Source organism: Dreissena polymorpha, chromosome 12, assembly GCF_020536995.1.
Source record: "Dreissena polymorpha isolate Duluth1 chromosome 12, UMN_Dpol_1.0, whole genome shotgun sequence".
Classification (NCBI taxonomy): domain Eukaryota; kingdom Metazoa; phylum Mollusca; class Bivalvia; order Myida; family Dreissenidae; genus Dreissena; species Dreissena polymorpha.
Window position 1 is genome coordinate 14,402,086 of NC_068366.1, and position 14,062 is coordinate 14,416,147.

General features: G+C 36.6%; 1 protein-coding gene across 1 annotated transcript in view; it reads left to right on the forward strand.

Annotated features, from left to right (window-relative positions):
• Positions 1-212: 212 nt before the first annotated feature.
• The window catches only part of LOC127853919 (E3 ubiquitin-protein ligase listerin-like), a 58,371-nt gene continuing 44,521 nt past the window's right edge, over positions 213-14,062 (forward strand). Inside the window, exons 1-4 of the mRNA XM_052388748.1 lie at positions 213-361; positions 5,742-5,936; positions 10,983-11,081; positions 12,500-12,730. Of these exons, the coding sequence (XP_052244708.1) occupies positions 320-361; positions 5,742-5,936; positions 10,983-11,081; positions 12,500-12,730 (567 nt within the window). The 5' untranslated portion in view covers positions 213-319. The remainder of the gene's footprint in view (positions 362-5,741; positions 5,937-10,982; positions 11,082-12,499; positions 12,731-14,062) is intronic.

A 14,062-nucleotide genomic window follows, 5' to 3' on the forward strand; every position in this document is an offset into this window, starting at 1 on the left:
AGAACAGAAACATGGTTGATATACAACATGCATACCGGTGTATATATAATATTGGAAATTTACGGATATATTATTTTAATGATTAAGATAACACAAAGTTAACACTGTTCATATAAAATCTAAACTCGTAGCAAATTCCGTTTCGATGATGAGTGAAAAGGGTTTTAAACAGATTTCGTGTTAGTTGTACTTAGCCCCCAGGTAGAACTATAGGGAAAGCTCTTCTAGTGATTAGGTTTACCAATATTACCACACGAAGTGCAATGTTGTGAAAGTAGAAACATATTCTTTAGTGTTTTCAATCCATTTTACATATAAAATGCCTAAAAAACAGGCACAAAGAACCAAGGGAAACTTAAAGGTATGTATTACATTTTGAAATTCTCGTTTAATTATATCGTATTTTTCTTCTAACATGATTCATTTCGGAAATGTTTTTTTTCGGATATCCTGCCATTCCTGGTTAATCGACAACATTATGTGGATCAGGTCCCTGTGTGGATCGACGTAGATTTTATCTGTTTGTTTAAACAATTTTCACATCGCTGTAAAAATGTATTATGTTATAGTTCAACGTGAGAAACAATCAAACCATTTAATAATTTCAAATGCACAGTGCACACTAATAAAAATAAGACAGCAATATCTGGAATCTGTAATTAGACTGTATGTTATATGGTAGGTTCTTGTTGTGTCGTGGTTTCTTTATGAGTAGTGGGGATAAAGATCACATGAAATCATGTGTCAGAATGTTCCCAAGCAATGTATTTTTTACCAGGGTGTTTTTTGGCCTGATTTTATAGCCGAAATTCGCCTATGTTCTCAATCCCAAAAAGTATACTTTTTCCCCAAAATGTGTCAAAAAATTCCCAATTTCCAACAAAAAAAAATTATATATTTTTTTTTAGAAAGAAGTGTCTTATGCGTATTTTATCTCAATTTTAAATCGATTACATCTATCAAAGTATTATATGATTTTGTTCTTTTAATTTGAATGATTATAAAGAGTTATATCAAATTAAGTATTTCCCTAATCAGTGGACTTTTCGTGTGAAAAAAAACGCTAATGAATTTATTTTCCCAATTTCATGAAAATGCCGATAAAATTCCCAATTCCAAAGCCATGGGCTATCCTCCCAAAAAGTGGAGAAAAAACCCTGTTTTCAGAAAAAAGTTTTGACACAGTCACCATCATTTTTCTGATCAAAAATGCAACAAAAACATGTCCAGCGTTCGACACTAACTGGAGTCCGAGACTCCCTAAAATGAGACTCGGACTACTTGTTTATGCTTCAGGGGAGTCCGTCGGACTCCTTTAAAAATATCTTTGAATTTTAAAAAATCAGTTGATATCCTTATTTGTTTCGCAAGATCAGAATGTCCGAACTTTTGTGGATCCGAAAAATGTGCCACAAATCATTCTGCTTGTACACATGGACAAAAACAAAAGAAACCGAAATAGTTTATTTTGGTTCCCTGTCACTATCCGTCCCTGTCACTGTCTGTGCGTGTAGTAATAGGGGAACATGTAAACTATGAAACGATCATGGCCGTTTTTTTTTCACTGATATTTTTCCCTGTACTTAACAGGGCCCTCACACTACTTTGGGTGAAGGGGTCCGCAGCCCTTAGGAGGGGGAATTTTCGCGGCGTTTCCCTTTTTGGGGGATTTTTTTACTTACTCTCTCATTATTTCATTTGTACATGTGTGCACTATATTCATTGCATTTTTCATAATTTAGTATGTTTGAAAAGATTAAATTGAAATAGAATTGAGATATAATAATCATGAGACACATCTTTTTATTTAAAAGAAAAAAGAAATTTTTTGGGGGGGGGGATTTTTATACTATACTTTTCAGGTGGGGTACTCCCACCGAAATTCGGCGGCAGATTTGATAGATTGAGGGCCCTGCTAAACTACATGTAGCATTGCCAAACAGTTTCTCATTACTATAAAAATCATCACAATACCCGAAATTTTTACACATTTATGGCCCCAGGGTACTGAAGATGGGACCAGCTGTGAATCATTTGAGTTTGAATGACCTGTGTCACTATCAATCGATTATTTCAGTGTTTTTTTGCAGTTTGTAGCATACATGCCAGAAATTTTCGGGTCCAAATCGGGACAGTCCATTAAAAATGTCGGGACATTTAACCAAAAAGCAGGACACCTAAAACGATCAATCACGCCACCTTTACTGAAGTCAGTAATCAGCTAATTACTTACAAAACCTCATAATTTCTGGCAAATATTGATGTTAAATGTGTTTAGAATTGCATGAACACAGACATTCTCCATTTTCCGGAAGTAAAAAAACATGTGCACTATGCAGATGAACCCATTTGTGACTAGAGCTGCAACGATTCACCAACAGCTCGATTCGATTTCGATTTCAGACACTCCGATACCGATTTTTTCGATTCGATTCATCTTCAAACTTAGTTGATCATATATTCACTCTTATGCCTCAAAATTAACATTTCTGTTCAAATGTGATTTCATTAAAACACATAAAAAAGAAAAGCAAATTAGGACTCAATTTTAATATAAAAACTAATGACTAGAAGATTGTATTGTTTACACAATAATACAGGGGTTCCACTGGCCCAAAAAAAGTTGTCGCCACTTTTTCGCGGCGTGAATACTGGCGGTTATTCCACCTTATTAATAAGAACATTTTAAGAAACCTTACTACATTAATTTCATTGACTATATTATCACTTTAAAAAGTATGTTATTTCATAAATAAAACAATAAGTACCTTCACTATTATTAATAATATAAAAAATAAATAAATAATCATAAGAACATATCTGGAATCAGTTGAATTGTAGTACTATCACTATTACACCTTTACCCAAAACCGCTATAAGCATGCCTACCACTGTGCCATGACAGCATCACCTGTTACCTGTAGGACAAATCACATTCTCTAATAAACTTAACAAAACTCCAACAGAAATAGAACTACTTTTCTGGCTGGCAACTTGAGTAGTTGAACTTGTGCGACCTCTTTGTTTTGCTAAATCAACGTTATGTTTGCGTTTGACATATTGCATTTAATTAGATTAGTGGTTGAGCCGGACTTAGCGTATGCCACATCCGTGAAGCACAGTTTAAGCTTTGCTTTATTGGTAGGGCTACCATCCCGAAACCCAAAATACTGCCACACTTTTGATTTTAGCTTCTTAGGCGCATCTGATAATTTCAATTTGTCGGCAACAACTTGTTCAGCCATTTTGACGCTTTTTCCGAAAGTAGACCGTAACGTGCTTATTGATTGGATGACTAAAGTAATAAGCAACCAATCGCGCGCGTCGTAATTACAGGTAAAGATAAAACCTACACCTTCCTGTATCAATATTCCGAATACAGCTTGCTTTACGTATCTATGTATATATATGTATATATGTTAAAGAATCGAATAGAATTTGGTAGGTTTGGTATCGTAATCGAATCGAAGCATTTCGAATCGGTTCGATGAATCAGATCGAATCGTTGCAGCTCTATTTGTGAATAAGGCAACGTTCAACGGGATGTGCGCACATCGAGCACTGTTTTCATTCAACCAATCATCCATTAACTCTAAATTTAGACTGATGCAATATGTACAAATTATTTTCTGAAAATCAGCCAAAAACGAACGTAAATTTATGTCTCTGGTATCGGTCAGCACTCGATTTGTTTGACATATAATACACTAAATACCGCGTAATAATAGTATCTTTGGACTTGATTTGGGCCGTGAAATACAAAAGCAATCTGCTTAATGCACTACGATGCATCTATCCCTAGCAATTAACGACATTTATCATAAAAATACCCTGGTGTGAATGCCCGATAAAATCAATAATTTGCCAATATATCGCTAATAATGTGTCAAAAACAACACTGGATCACTCGACTAGTAGGTATGGTTTGTTAATAGGGGGCAATAAAGGGATTAGCGATGGTAATTAAAGCCAGACGGAGCTTGAATAGGGAATTTTATTGTGAACTTAAAGAGCGAATATCGTTTTGTTCGAATGTCGGGACAAATAGTGTTACATCGGGACACCAGGACAAACACCCCAAAAGCAGGACTGTCCCGCCAAGATCGGGACGTCTGGCATGTATGTTTGTAGGCTTTGTCATACCAACCACACTTATTGATTCCTACCGTGTACTCCTCCACGATAAAATCTTGGCAAGTTACTTAAGAGACTGATGATGGCAACAGGGTATAATCCTCATGGAAATTGTACTTTCAGCGATTATTTTCCTTCTTTATAAAGTACTTGTAAAAGGTACTTTCCCAATTGAAGAAAAACTACAAAATTCCCAATTGCTAACTGAAAAACTCCCAAAGGAAGGAAAATTTCTTCCTTTTTTTCCAAAAGTGCATTATCTGCAAGTAAACAAATAAAATGAGCACTGAAACTGAGTATTTCGAGCTAAAATGAAAGTAAATAAATATTTGAGTAGATTTGTGCTATTGATAACAAGCAATTAAAAAAACATAATTCCCAATTAGAAGATTTCACGACGCGAATTTTCCCAATTTAAGTTTTTTCCGATAATTTTTCCCAATTGGTATGGTACAGGTACTTTTCCCAATTGGGTATGAAAAATCGCTGACTTTGCATGCAAAATATTGTCTAAACATGTTTTCATGGTGTACAAACCCAGTGATGTAATTAAAATTAAATTTCAATTATACACATGTACATGAATTGCGTTTCCCAATGTCCACGTTCTTGGAAATATTATAAAGAATATATATAAAGCAATAAGAGATATAGGGTTGTTACACCCTTACAATGTGATTTATTAACTACTACATTAAAAAAACAGAAGGCTCCGTTAATGTTTGTTCACCTTAATGTCGATGTTAAACAGTCCATCATAATGCATAATAGAAAATAGTATATGTTCAAATCGTACAATAATTAAGTAAATTATTAACTTAAATATTACTGGAATGCGTTAAATATTTTGCAATGTGATATAACAATTATTGAACAGCAGTCACTTACAACTTCCATCTGAAAACAAACATACAATAAAAATTTAACATTTCATGAATTGACATTTGTTATTAGCCAAAATATGATATTAAAAAGTGTCTTAATTGTTGGACTCCTTGAAATCTGTGCGGACTCCTAAATTTCAAAAGTTAGGAGTCCTTGGACTCCTTACTCAGATTAGTTAGTGTTGAACACTGCAGGTCAATATTGTAATTCATCTGAACTCAATACCTTTAGTCTGCAAAGGCTAATCAGGGGCAACACTTTACACTTTTTTGTTGTTTTTTTTTGTTTGTGAAAAAAGTCTCTTCTAAACAAAAAAACAGGTAGGCAGAAAGCGTTATCCCTGATAAGCCTGCACAGACTGCATTGCTTATATGGGACAACACTTTACACCCATGCATTAAACCCTGTTTTCCCTCAGTGAGGCTCAAATGTTGCTAAAGATCATGCCTTACCTGTCTGTATCTCCATATCTAAAGATCATGCCTGACCTGTCTGTATCTCCATATCTAAAGATCATGCCTTACCTGTCTGTATCTCCATATCTAAAGATCATGCCTGACCTGTCTGTATCTCCATATCTAAAGATCATGCCTTACCTGTCTGTATCTCCATATCTAAAGATCTTGCCTTACCTGTCTGTATCTCCATATCTAAAGAACATGCCTGACCTGTCTGTATCTCCATATCTAAAGATCATGCCTTACCTGTCTGTATCTCCATAGCCTTCAAGCAGCAGCCAGGCTGCAGAGTTGTTGTCAAGTGCTGGCACTGCACCAACAGGCTTCATCGGGTTTGGCCAGGGCCCCAAGTATGTCCCGGTCAGCAGCAGTCTCGATGATATGGACATCAGTCTGGACTCAGACTTTAGACTGGTCCTCAGAAAGCTCACAAAGCGAGACACGACTACAAAGATACGGGTAGGTTTTGAACTTTTAGAAAAGAGCTGCATTGTGCAAAAACGGGGTCTTATCACTCCTATGCAATATGGTGCCTTGTCTGATGATGAGACCAAGAAGCATAGCTTGACTTTATAGTTGTCCGTTAGTCAGTTAGTCCGTCCGGAATAGTTTCCGCTCAATAAGTCAAGCAATTGTCATCAGATCTTCACCAAACTACATAAAAAATGTGTAAGGCAATAACATCTAGGTCAAGTTCGATAATCGGCCAAATTGACCCAAACACTCTTGAGTTACGGCCCTTGAATCATAGTATTGGTTTTTTAGCTCACCTGAGCACAACGTGCTCATGGTGAGCTTTTGTGATCGCCTTTTGTCCGTCGTCTGTTGTGCGACGTCAACATTTGCCTTGTTCACTCTCTAGAGGCCACATTTATTGTCCAATCTTCATGAAATTTGGTCAGAAGATTGGTCTTAATGATATCTTGGGTGAGTTCGAAAATGATTACGTTTGCTTGAAAAACATGGCTGCCAAGGGGCGGGGCATTTTTCCTTATATGGCTAAAGTAAAATCTTGTTAACACTCTAGAGACCACATTTATTGCCCAATCTTCATGAAATTTGGTCAGGAGATTAATCCCAATAATATCTTGGACGAGTTCGAAAATGATGCCGGTGGGTTGAAAAACATGGCCGCCAGGGGGCGGGGCATTTTTCCTCAAATGGCTATGGTAAAACCTTGTTAACACTCTAGAGTCCACATTATTGTCCAATCTTCATGAAACTTGCTCAGATGATTTGTCCCAATGATATCTTGGATGAGTTCAAAAATGGTAGCCTTTGCTTGAAAAACATGGCTGCCAAGGTGCGGGGCATTTTTCCTCATACGGCTATATATGGCTATATTGATATCTTGTTAACACTCTAGAGGCCACATTTTTTGTCCGATTTTCATAAAACTTGGTCAGAACATTCATCTCAATGATATCTTGGACGAGTTTGAAAATGATGCCGGTTGGTTGAAAAACATGGCCGCTAAGGGGCGGGGCATTTTTTCATATATGACTATAGTAAAACCTTGTTAACACTCTAGTTATGTTATAAAGTGCTGCTTTAATGTATTCTTACAATGAAGACAATGTTAAGGTAGTATCCTTCCTATTTTGCATATTAAACTTGCAATAATGTATAGATTCTTAAAATTAAATAACACCATTAATACATAACCTCTTTAAAATTATTTATTTAATTCAGTTGCCCAATCTTCATGAACTTAGGTCAGAACATTTGTTTCCTGTGTAGTAAAGTTTGGTTTTATTATTTCATTATTATGTACCATTAACTGTATTATTTAATTTTTCATAACACAGAATTTTCATAATTAACATAACTGTTTTAGTCATTATTACTTATGGTAAGCCTATCAACTAAGAGATAGCTGAAAGAAAGACAACATGTACACAATTTTGCAGTATCTATCTCCTTTGTTTAACCTGCTGAGTCATGTTTCCCAATCTATTTTTCGGCGTAAGCTGTATTAAGCCAGCTTTTCACCCTGACTTGACCTTTGTAAGTGTCCAATAATACTCAAATAAAATTTCCCGCAGCTAGGTACGAATGAATACACTTCATTTATTCCATTGGCTGATATGAGTATAACACCAGAACATTGGAAACATATCCGCGTCTTTGTAACACTGTTTTACTGCATGAAACAATTTTATCTCTAATGAAAAGGCTCAATAGATAGAACAGTTTTAAAGGCTCAATAGATAGAACAGTTTTACAATCAATTTTTGACATAAATACAGTTTGTGCGTTCACCTTTTATTTTCAGAGAATTACCAGAGCAAAAGCGTTTATACTAAAAGCTATGTTGTCATATTTAGTACTTACTTGCATTGCATTTCAACCCGCGAGGTTTCGGGTCAATTCGCGGCCATTTGTGAAAGTCAGAGTTTATATACAGTTCATCACCGGAGTTCGCAGAAGGGGTTGCGATCATTGTGTTACACCGGTCTTACTGACAATAACGTAGTGACTGTAATGCATTGCATTCCAATCCGCAAGGTATCAAGGTCAGTTTGCGGTCAGTTGCAGAAATCTTTATATAAACGCCGTCTCATAAACTTTGTGCACTTGAAGTCTGTTTTGATCAGAAAGATACTAAATAAAGATATTCGGCGATATTATTGTGGTATGTCAATCATTGATTTTTAATATGGTTTCAACATTTGCATGATAAGGACCAATTTTGATAAAATTAATTAGAAATATTTATCCATTTAGACCAGTTTATTAAGCATGAGCACAATAATTCACTATACTATAATTATGCAATTAAATAAGATTCTAGTATTGCCGGCTGACCAATATGCACTCGTTTATTTTCATGTTTCTTGTGTTTTTCTATTCTGTAAATATAGATATCTGAGTAATAATATCACATAAAGCAAAATAAGCCACGAAATCTGGCGCAACACCCCGTAATTGATTTGCTTATAATGTAGCTAAGAACTGCGCAGAAAAAAGGCATCCCCTACTTTTTATCTCATAGAGATAACTTTTGATCGTTCATAAACATCGACCACACTCAACGCCGTATATCTTTTTTTAAAGATATTTCTTGTTACATCTGCTCTAGAATTTGTTAGACCCCTTGGTTTCAAAACACTTAAAGGGTAAATACTTCAGAATGCATATTTTTCTAGTATAATGACATTTTTGGCTAAGTTGTAATTTCTTGTGTAAATCTGTACTTATTGTTTTGTCACATTTGTTATCAGTTTGTAGCAAATTAATCTATAATGGGAACTATTACTGATAAGCCATCTTTGAGAAATTCCCTGCAGATATTGATCATTGAAATGTGTAACTATTTACCATCAGCTTTCTTAGCCAGGTAGTGTCTGATACAGTTAGAAAACCAGCATGAGTTGCCCTGAACAAATTGATAATGACCACAGACTGACAGAATCATGATTCCTAGGTACTAAATTATTATCTCACTGTGCTCTATGCCAGATGTTAATATCAGTGGTCAGTAATACAAGCTAGTTGAAGTGTTTGATATATTTTATTTCACAGAAGGAGTATTAAATGCATGTTTTTAACAATTAACAAAAAATATGTAATTTAAATGGGAACTTCTTATCAAAACAAGATTCCATAATAATTCACTCTATATAATCATATTTAAGATATGTTAACACATATCAAATGGATACTCTATGAAAACAATAAAGAAATAATTTCAATTATAAGTTTCTGGAGATAGAAATCAGAATCAGAATAACCTTCAAAATCAAGATTTACCTTTCATTTGCAGAGTTCATTTATCAAGATTTAATCATTTTCAGGCTTTATGTATTAAAACAATGTCAGAAAATTGAAAATAAAACGGTAATGAATGATACACAATATTAATGAAATGAAATATAAAATCGATACATGTTCATATTTGTAAATTGTTTAGTGTAAAACAGCCTACTGTTGAATATTATGTTTATAAAATTATATTTAAGTAAACGGCAATACCTTTAGTTAATTGAATTACAACCAATCAGCGGTGTCATCCTGACCAGACATAAGCTTTTGTCGAATAAATATTTCCGCATTACATAAGTGCTCAAAAAGTAACATAACCCGTAACCATCCCGTGACCGGTTCACTTGGGTAAGCAAACGAGACCGCTATACCACACCTGGATACGACAGTTGAGTTCGAAAATGGTTTGGATCAGTAAAAAAACATGGCCGCCAGGGGGGTCTTTTTCCTTATATTTATCTAGTAAAAAAGCTTGTGAACACTCTAGAAGTCACATTTTTTGCCTAATCATCCTGAAATTTTGTCAAAACATTAGCTATGTGGATGTCTCGGACGAGTTTGAAAATGGTCGTGATAAGTGGAAAAACATGGGCACCAGGTGGTGGGGCAGTTTTCCTTATATGTATAAAGTGAAAACATGTGAACAGTCTTGAAGACACATTATCTTCATAATATTTGGACATATCTTGTTTCCGCTCAATAACTCGAGCAATTGTCATCAGATCTTCACCAAACTTCATGAAAATGTGTAAGGCAATAACATCTAGGTCAAGTTCGATAATCGACCGAATTCACCCAGACACTGCTGAGTTACAGCCCTTAAATCATCGTAAAATTGCAGTTTATCTGGTTTCCGCTCAATGACTCTAGCAAATGTCATAGGATCTTTGCCACACTTCATGAAAATGTGTAAGGCAATAACATCTAGGTCAAGTTCAATAATCAGCCAAATTGACTAGGACACTCCTGAGTTACGGCCCTTGAATAATCGAAAAGTTGAGTTTTTTTCCTTATGTTATAAAGTTGTGCATGTTGGATTGTTATTGTCCTAAATCAAAACTGAACTTTTTTATGCCCCCGGTAGGGTGGCATATAGCAGTCGCACTGTCCGTCTGTCTGTCTGTCCGTCACACTTTTGCGTTTAGGTTTAGAAAAATGCTCATAACTTCTATGTCGCTTCAGATGTAACCTTCATATTTGGTATGCATGTGTATATGGACAAGGCCTTTCCATACGCACACACATTTTCACCCCTTTGACCTTGATCTTAGGGTCCGCGTTGTGGTTTTGAAAAAGCGTTTTTTGGGGGCATATGTCTTCCGATGGAGACAGCTCTTGTTTTAAAGAGGTTTAAAATGTGTAATTGGTTAATGGACAAAGGTCCTCCTTCAAGCACAAATAAAAATAGCCTCTTACATTTTATGATAACATCTCAGGTTAATGCCCTGTATTTTCAATTATTATGGTCATCTATAACTTATTATATGGCTTATAGAGGGAAAAATAATCTAGATGTTAAGTCCTGCTAAATGAGGGTAAAAAAGACTGCTTAGGCTTATCACGGACGACACTTTCCGCCTAAACTGATTTTTGCTATAAGAAAAAACTTCCTTGAAACAAACAATTCCATTACATTCCATTCTGAGTGTCACGGGCTAATCAGGGACGACTCTTTACACACATGCATTAAGCCCTGTTTTTGCAGAGCGAGGCTCCATTGGATTCATATTCATATTACAGGCACTTCAAGAGCTCGGACAACTGTGCACTGAGAAGTCAGAGGAAGATTTAAAGGCTGTACTTCCATTCTGGCCTCGCATGTTCAACAAGCTGGCCCTGGTGAGTGAACTGGGGATTGCAAATGAGTCATGATTTTTCCGATAATAATTTGGAAAATCCGGAAATGATTTTAATATTGCTGGACCTCGTGTCCGGTAATAAAATTATGGCGAAATATGGAATTCCATAAGCTATTTCCAGAAAAGTTTCAAGGCAAAAGTGGGAATTTACCGAGTTATTTATGAATACTCCAATCATCTAAAACATTTTTTCATTGGTTGCATTTCTTGAATGATGTACGTGCATATACGGTTTCCGAAGATGTTTGCTGCGTCGTCAATGCAAATTACACAATACTTCATCACTATATGAGTAGATTCGCAAAGGGAGAGAATCGATACCATATACTTTTGGTTCCCGTTATATCTGATTAATTCGTAAGCGAGCAGGGCATTAACACAGGTCATTGTGATCTTTCCGTGATCTGTCAACACCTACACAGGAGTTCGAAGCGATCTGACAATATCTACACAGGGGTTTGAAGGAAAACACAGTATTCAGATATATAACTGGTGATTTTGTTTTCATTTTATTTTTTAATATCGTAAAACGTTTCAATTAAAATTTGGTGAAGGAAACCAAACTCTCATGATGATCAAACTCAGCACTGCAGATGGTACAGCTTATGACCCTTCAGCAGCTGTAGACAAATGGCTGTTAAGATTCGATGGTTTTATGTAAAATTAAATATTAATGAGGTTTTTACGTAACAAACTCATACCTACATACAGGACCAACAAAGTTTTCTACCATAATTAAAAAAAAGTCATCAAAATAATTCATTCAAAAGCATTGGGATTGACTTTAAGACTAGTATAATATTATAAGGTATGCTAGCCTACAACAGCTTAGCAAAACGATTCAGTATTGTTTGCTCATGATACAGGGAGATGGTCTTCGTCGACTTAATTATAAGCGCCCACCCAAGGCTATGCCTGATGGGTATCCAACAAAAGAAGATTAGTCAGAGGATGTGTCTTTAGTAGAGGATTCAGATATCCAGAATGAAGAGACAAATGCTAAATAAATCTTGGAAATTCTGAATGATTAAATGCATGATTTGTATATTAATCTGATAATATTAAAATATTGTTAAAAATGTAATCTTTGTCTTTCGTCGTCATTTTTTACTTTTTGGGCCTGAAATAATCAGTCTGGGCCGGAAATGTCTGCATGATTATAGGACCTCATGGCCGGCAATAAATTATAATTTTGGGAAGGACTGGGTTGGTGAATATTACGGGTGTGACTCCTCCACTTTTTACATGATTTTCTCCTTTTGAATGGCGAAGATATTTTTTTTACCCAATCTTTAAATAATTGGAAAAAAAGTGTGAACCCATTGAGAGGGTGCAAGTATTTTCCTCCACTTAATTGTAGAAAAATGTTTTGAAATCATGCATTTGCTTTATTGACAGGACATTGATTATCGAGTGCGGGAGGCTACCCAGCAAGCCATGTCAACGCTGGTCTCTCGAGTGCGGCGCAACCTGGCGCCATATCTCCGTAACCTAATGGGGGCGTGGCTCCTGAGTCAGTGTGATACATACCCGACCGTTGCCTCGGCTGCCTGTGCTTCATTTCAGGACGCATTTCCGCCCGCTAAACAGGCTGAAGTGTATGTTTTCTGTAAGGATAGTGTGATGGAGGTAGGTATAAAAGGTTGTTGATGGCTTTTATTTGACTGAACAATATCTTAGGGCACAATTTTAAGTAATCATGTTTGAATTATGTTCTTGACAGTTTTGTATGCATACGCTTTTGAAGGGATAGTTTGAAAAATATTTTCTATACATGTACTTCATTATTTAAGCGCATACACATTTGTATTGACTATAACCAATAATGGGTATGCACTTGTGGAATAACCAAAGGCAATTACATGATTGTGTATGCTTAAATGGAAACAGATATGGATAATGGATCATTTGTACATTTAAGAAATAGAAAACCCCACTGATGGCCCTATGATGTAATAGAGACCAGCAATTTAGCTGCAAAAAGGACCAAAGCTTAGTGTTGAGATCCATAAATGATTTGGGGGCTGCCTGACTAGTCACAATCATGCCATGATTTGGGGGCTGCCTGACTAGTCACAATCATGCCCTGATTTTTGGCTGCCTGACTAGTCACAATCATGCCATGATTTGGGGCTGCCTGACTGATCACAATCATGCCATGATTTGGGGCTGCCTGACTAGTCACAATCATGCCATGATTTGGGGCTGCCTGACTAGTCACAATCATGACATGATTTGGGGCTGCCTGACTTGTCACAATCATGCCATGATTTGGGGCTGCCTGACTGATCACAATCATGCCATGATTTGGGGCTGCCTGACTAGTCACAATCATGCCATGATTTGGGACTGCCTGACTTGTCACAATCATGCCATGATTTGGGGCTGCCTGACTGATCACAATCATGCCATGATATGGGGCTGCCTGACTGATCACAATCATGCCATGATTTGGGGCTGCCTTACTGGTCACAATCATGCCATAATTTGGGGCTGCTTGACTGATCACAATCAGGCCATGATATGGGGCTGCCTGACTAGTCACAATCATGCCATGATTTGGGGCTGCCTGACTGATCACAATCATGCCATTATTTGGGGCTGCCTGACTGGTCACAATCATGCCATGAATTGGGGCTGCCTGACTAGTCACAATCATGCCATGATTTGGGACTGCCTGACTGATCACAATCATGCCATGATTTGGGGCTGCCTGACTGATCACAATCATGCCATGATATGGGGCTGCCTGACTAGTCACAATCATGCCATGATTTGGGGCTGCCTGACTGATCACAATCATGCCATAATTTGGGGCTGCCTGACTAGTCACAATCATGCCATGATTTGGGACTGCCTTACTGGTCACAATCATGCCATAATTTGGGGCTGCCTGACTGATCACAATCATGCCATGATATGGGGCTGCCTGACTAGTCACAATCATGCCATGATTTGGGG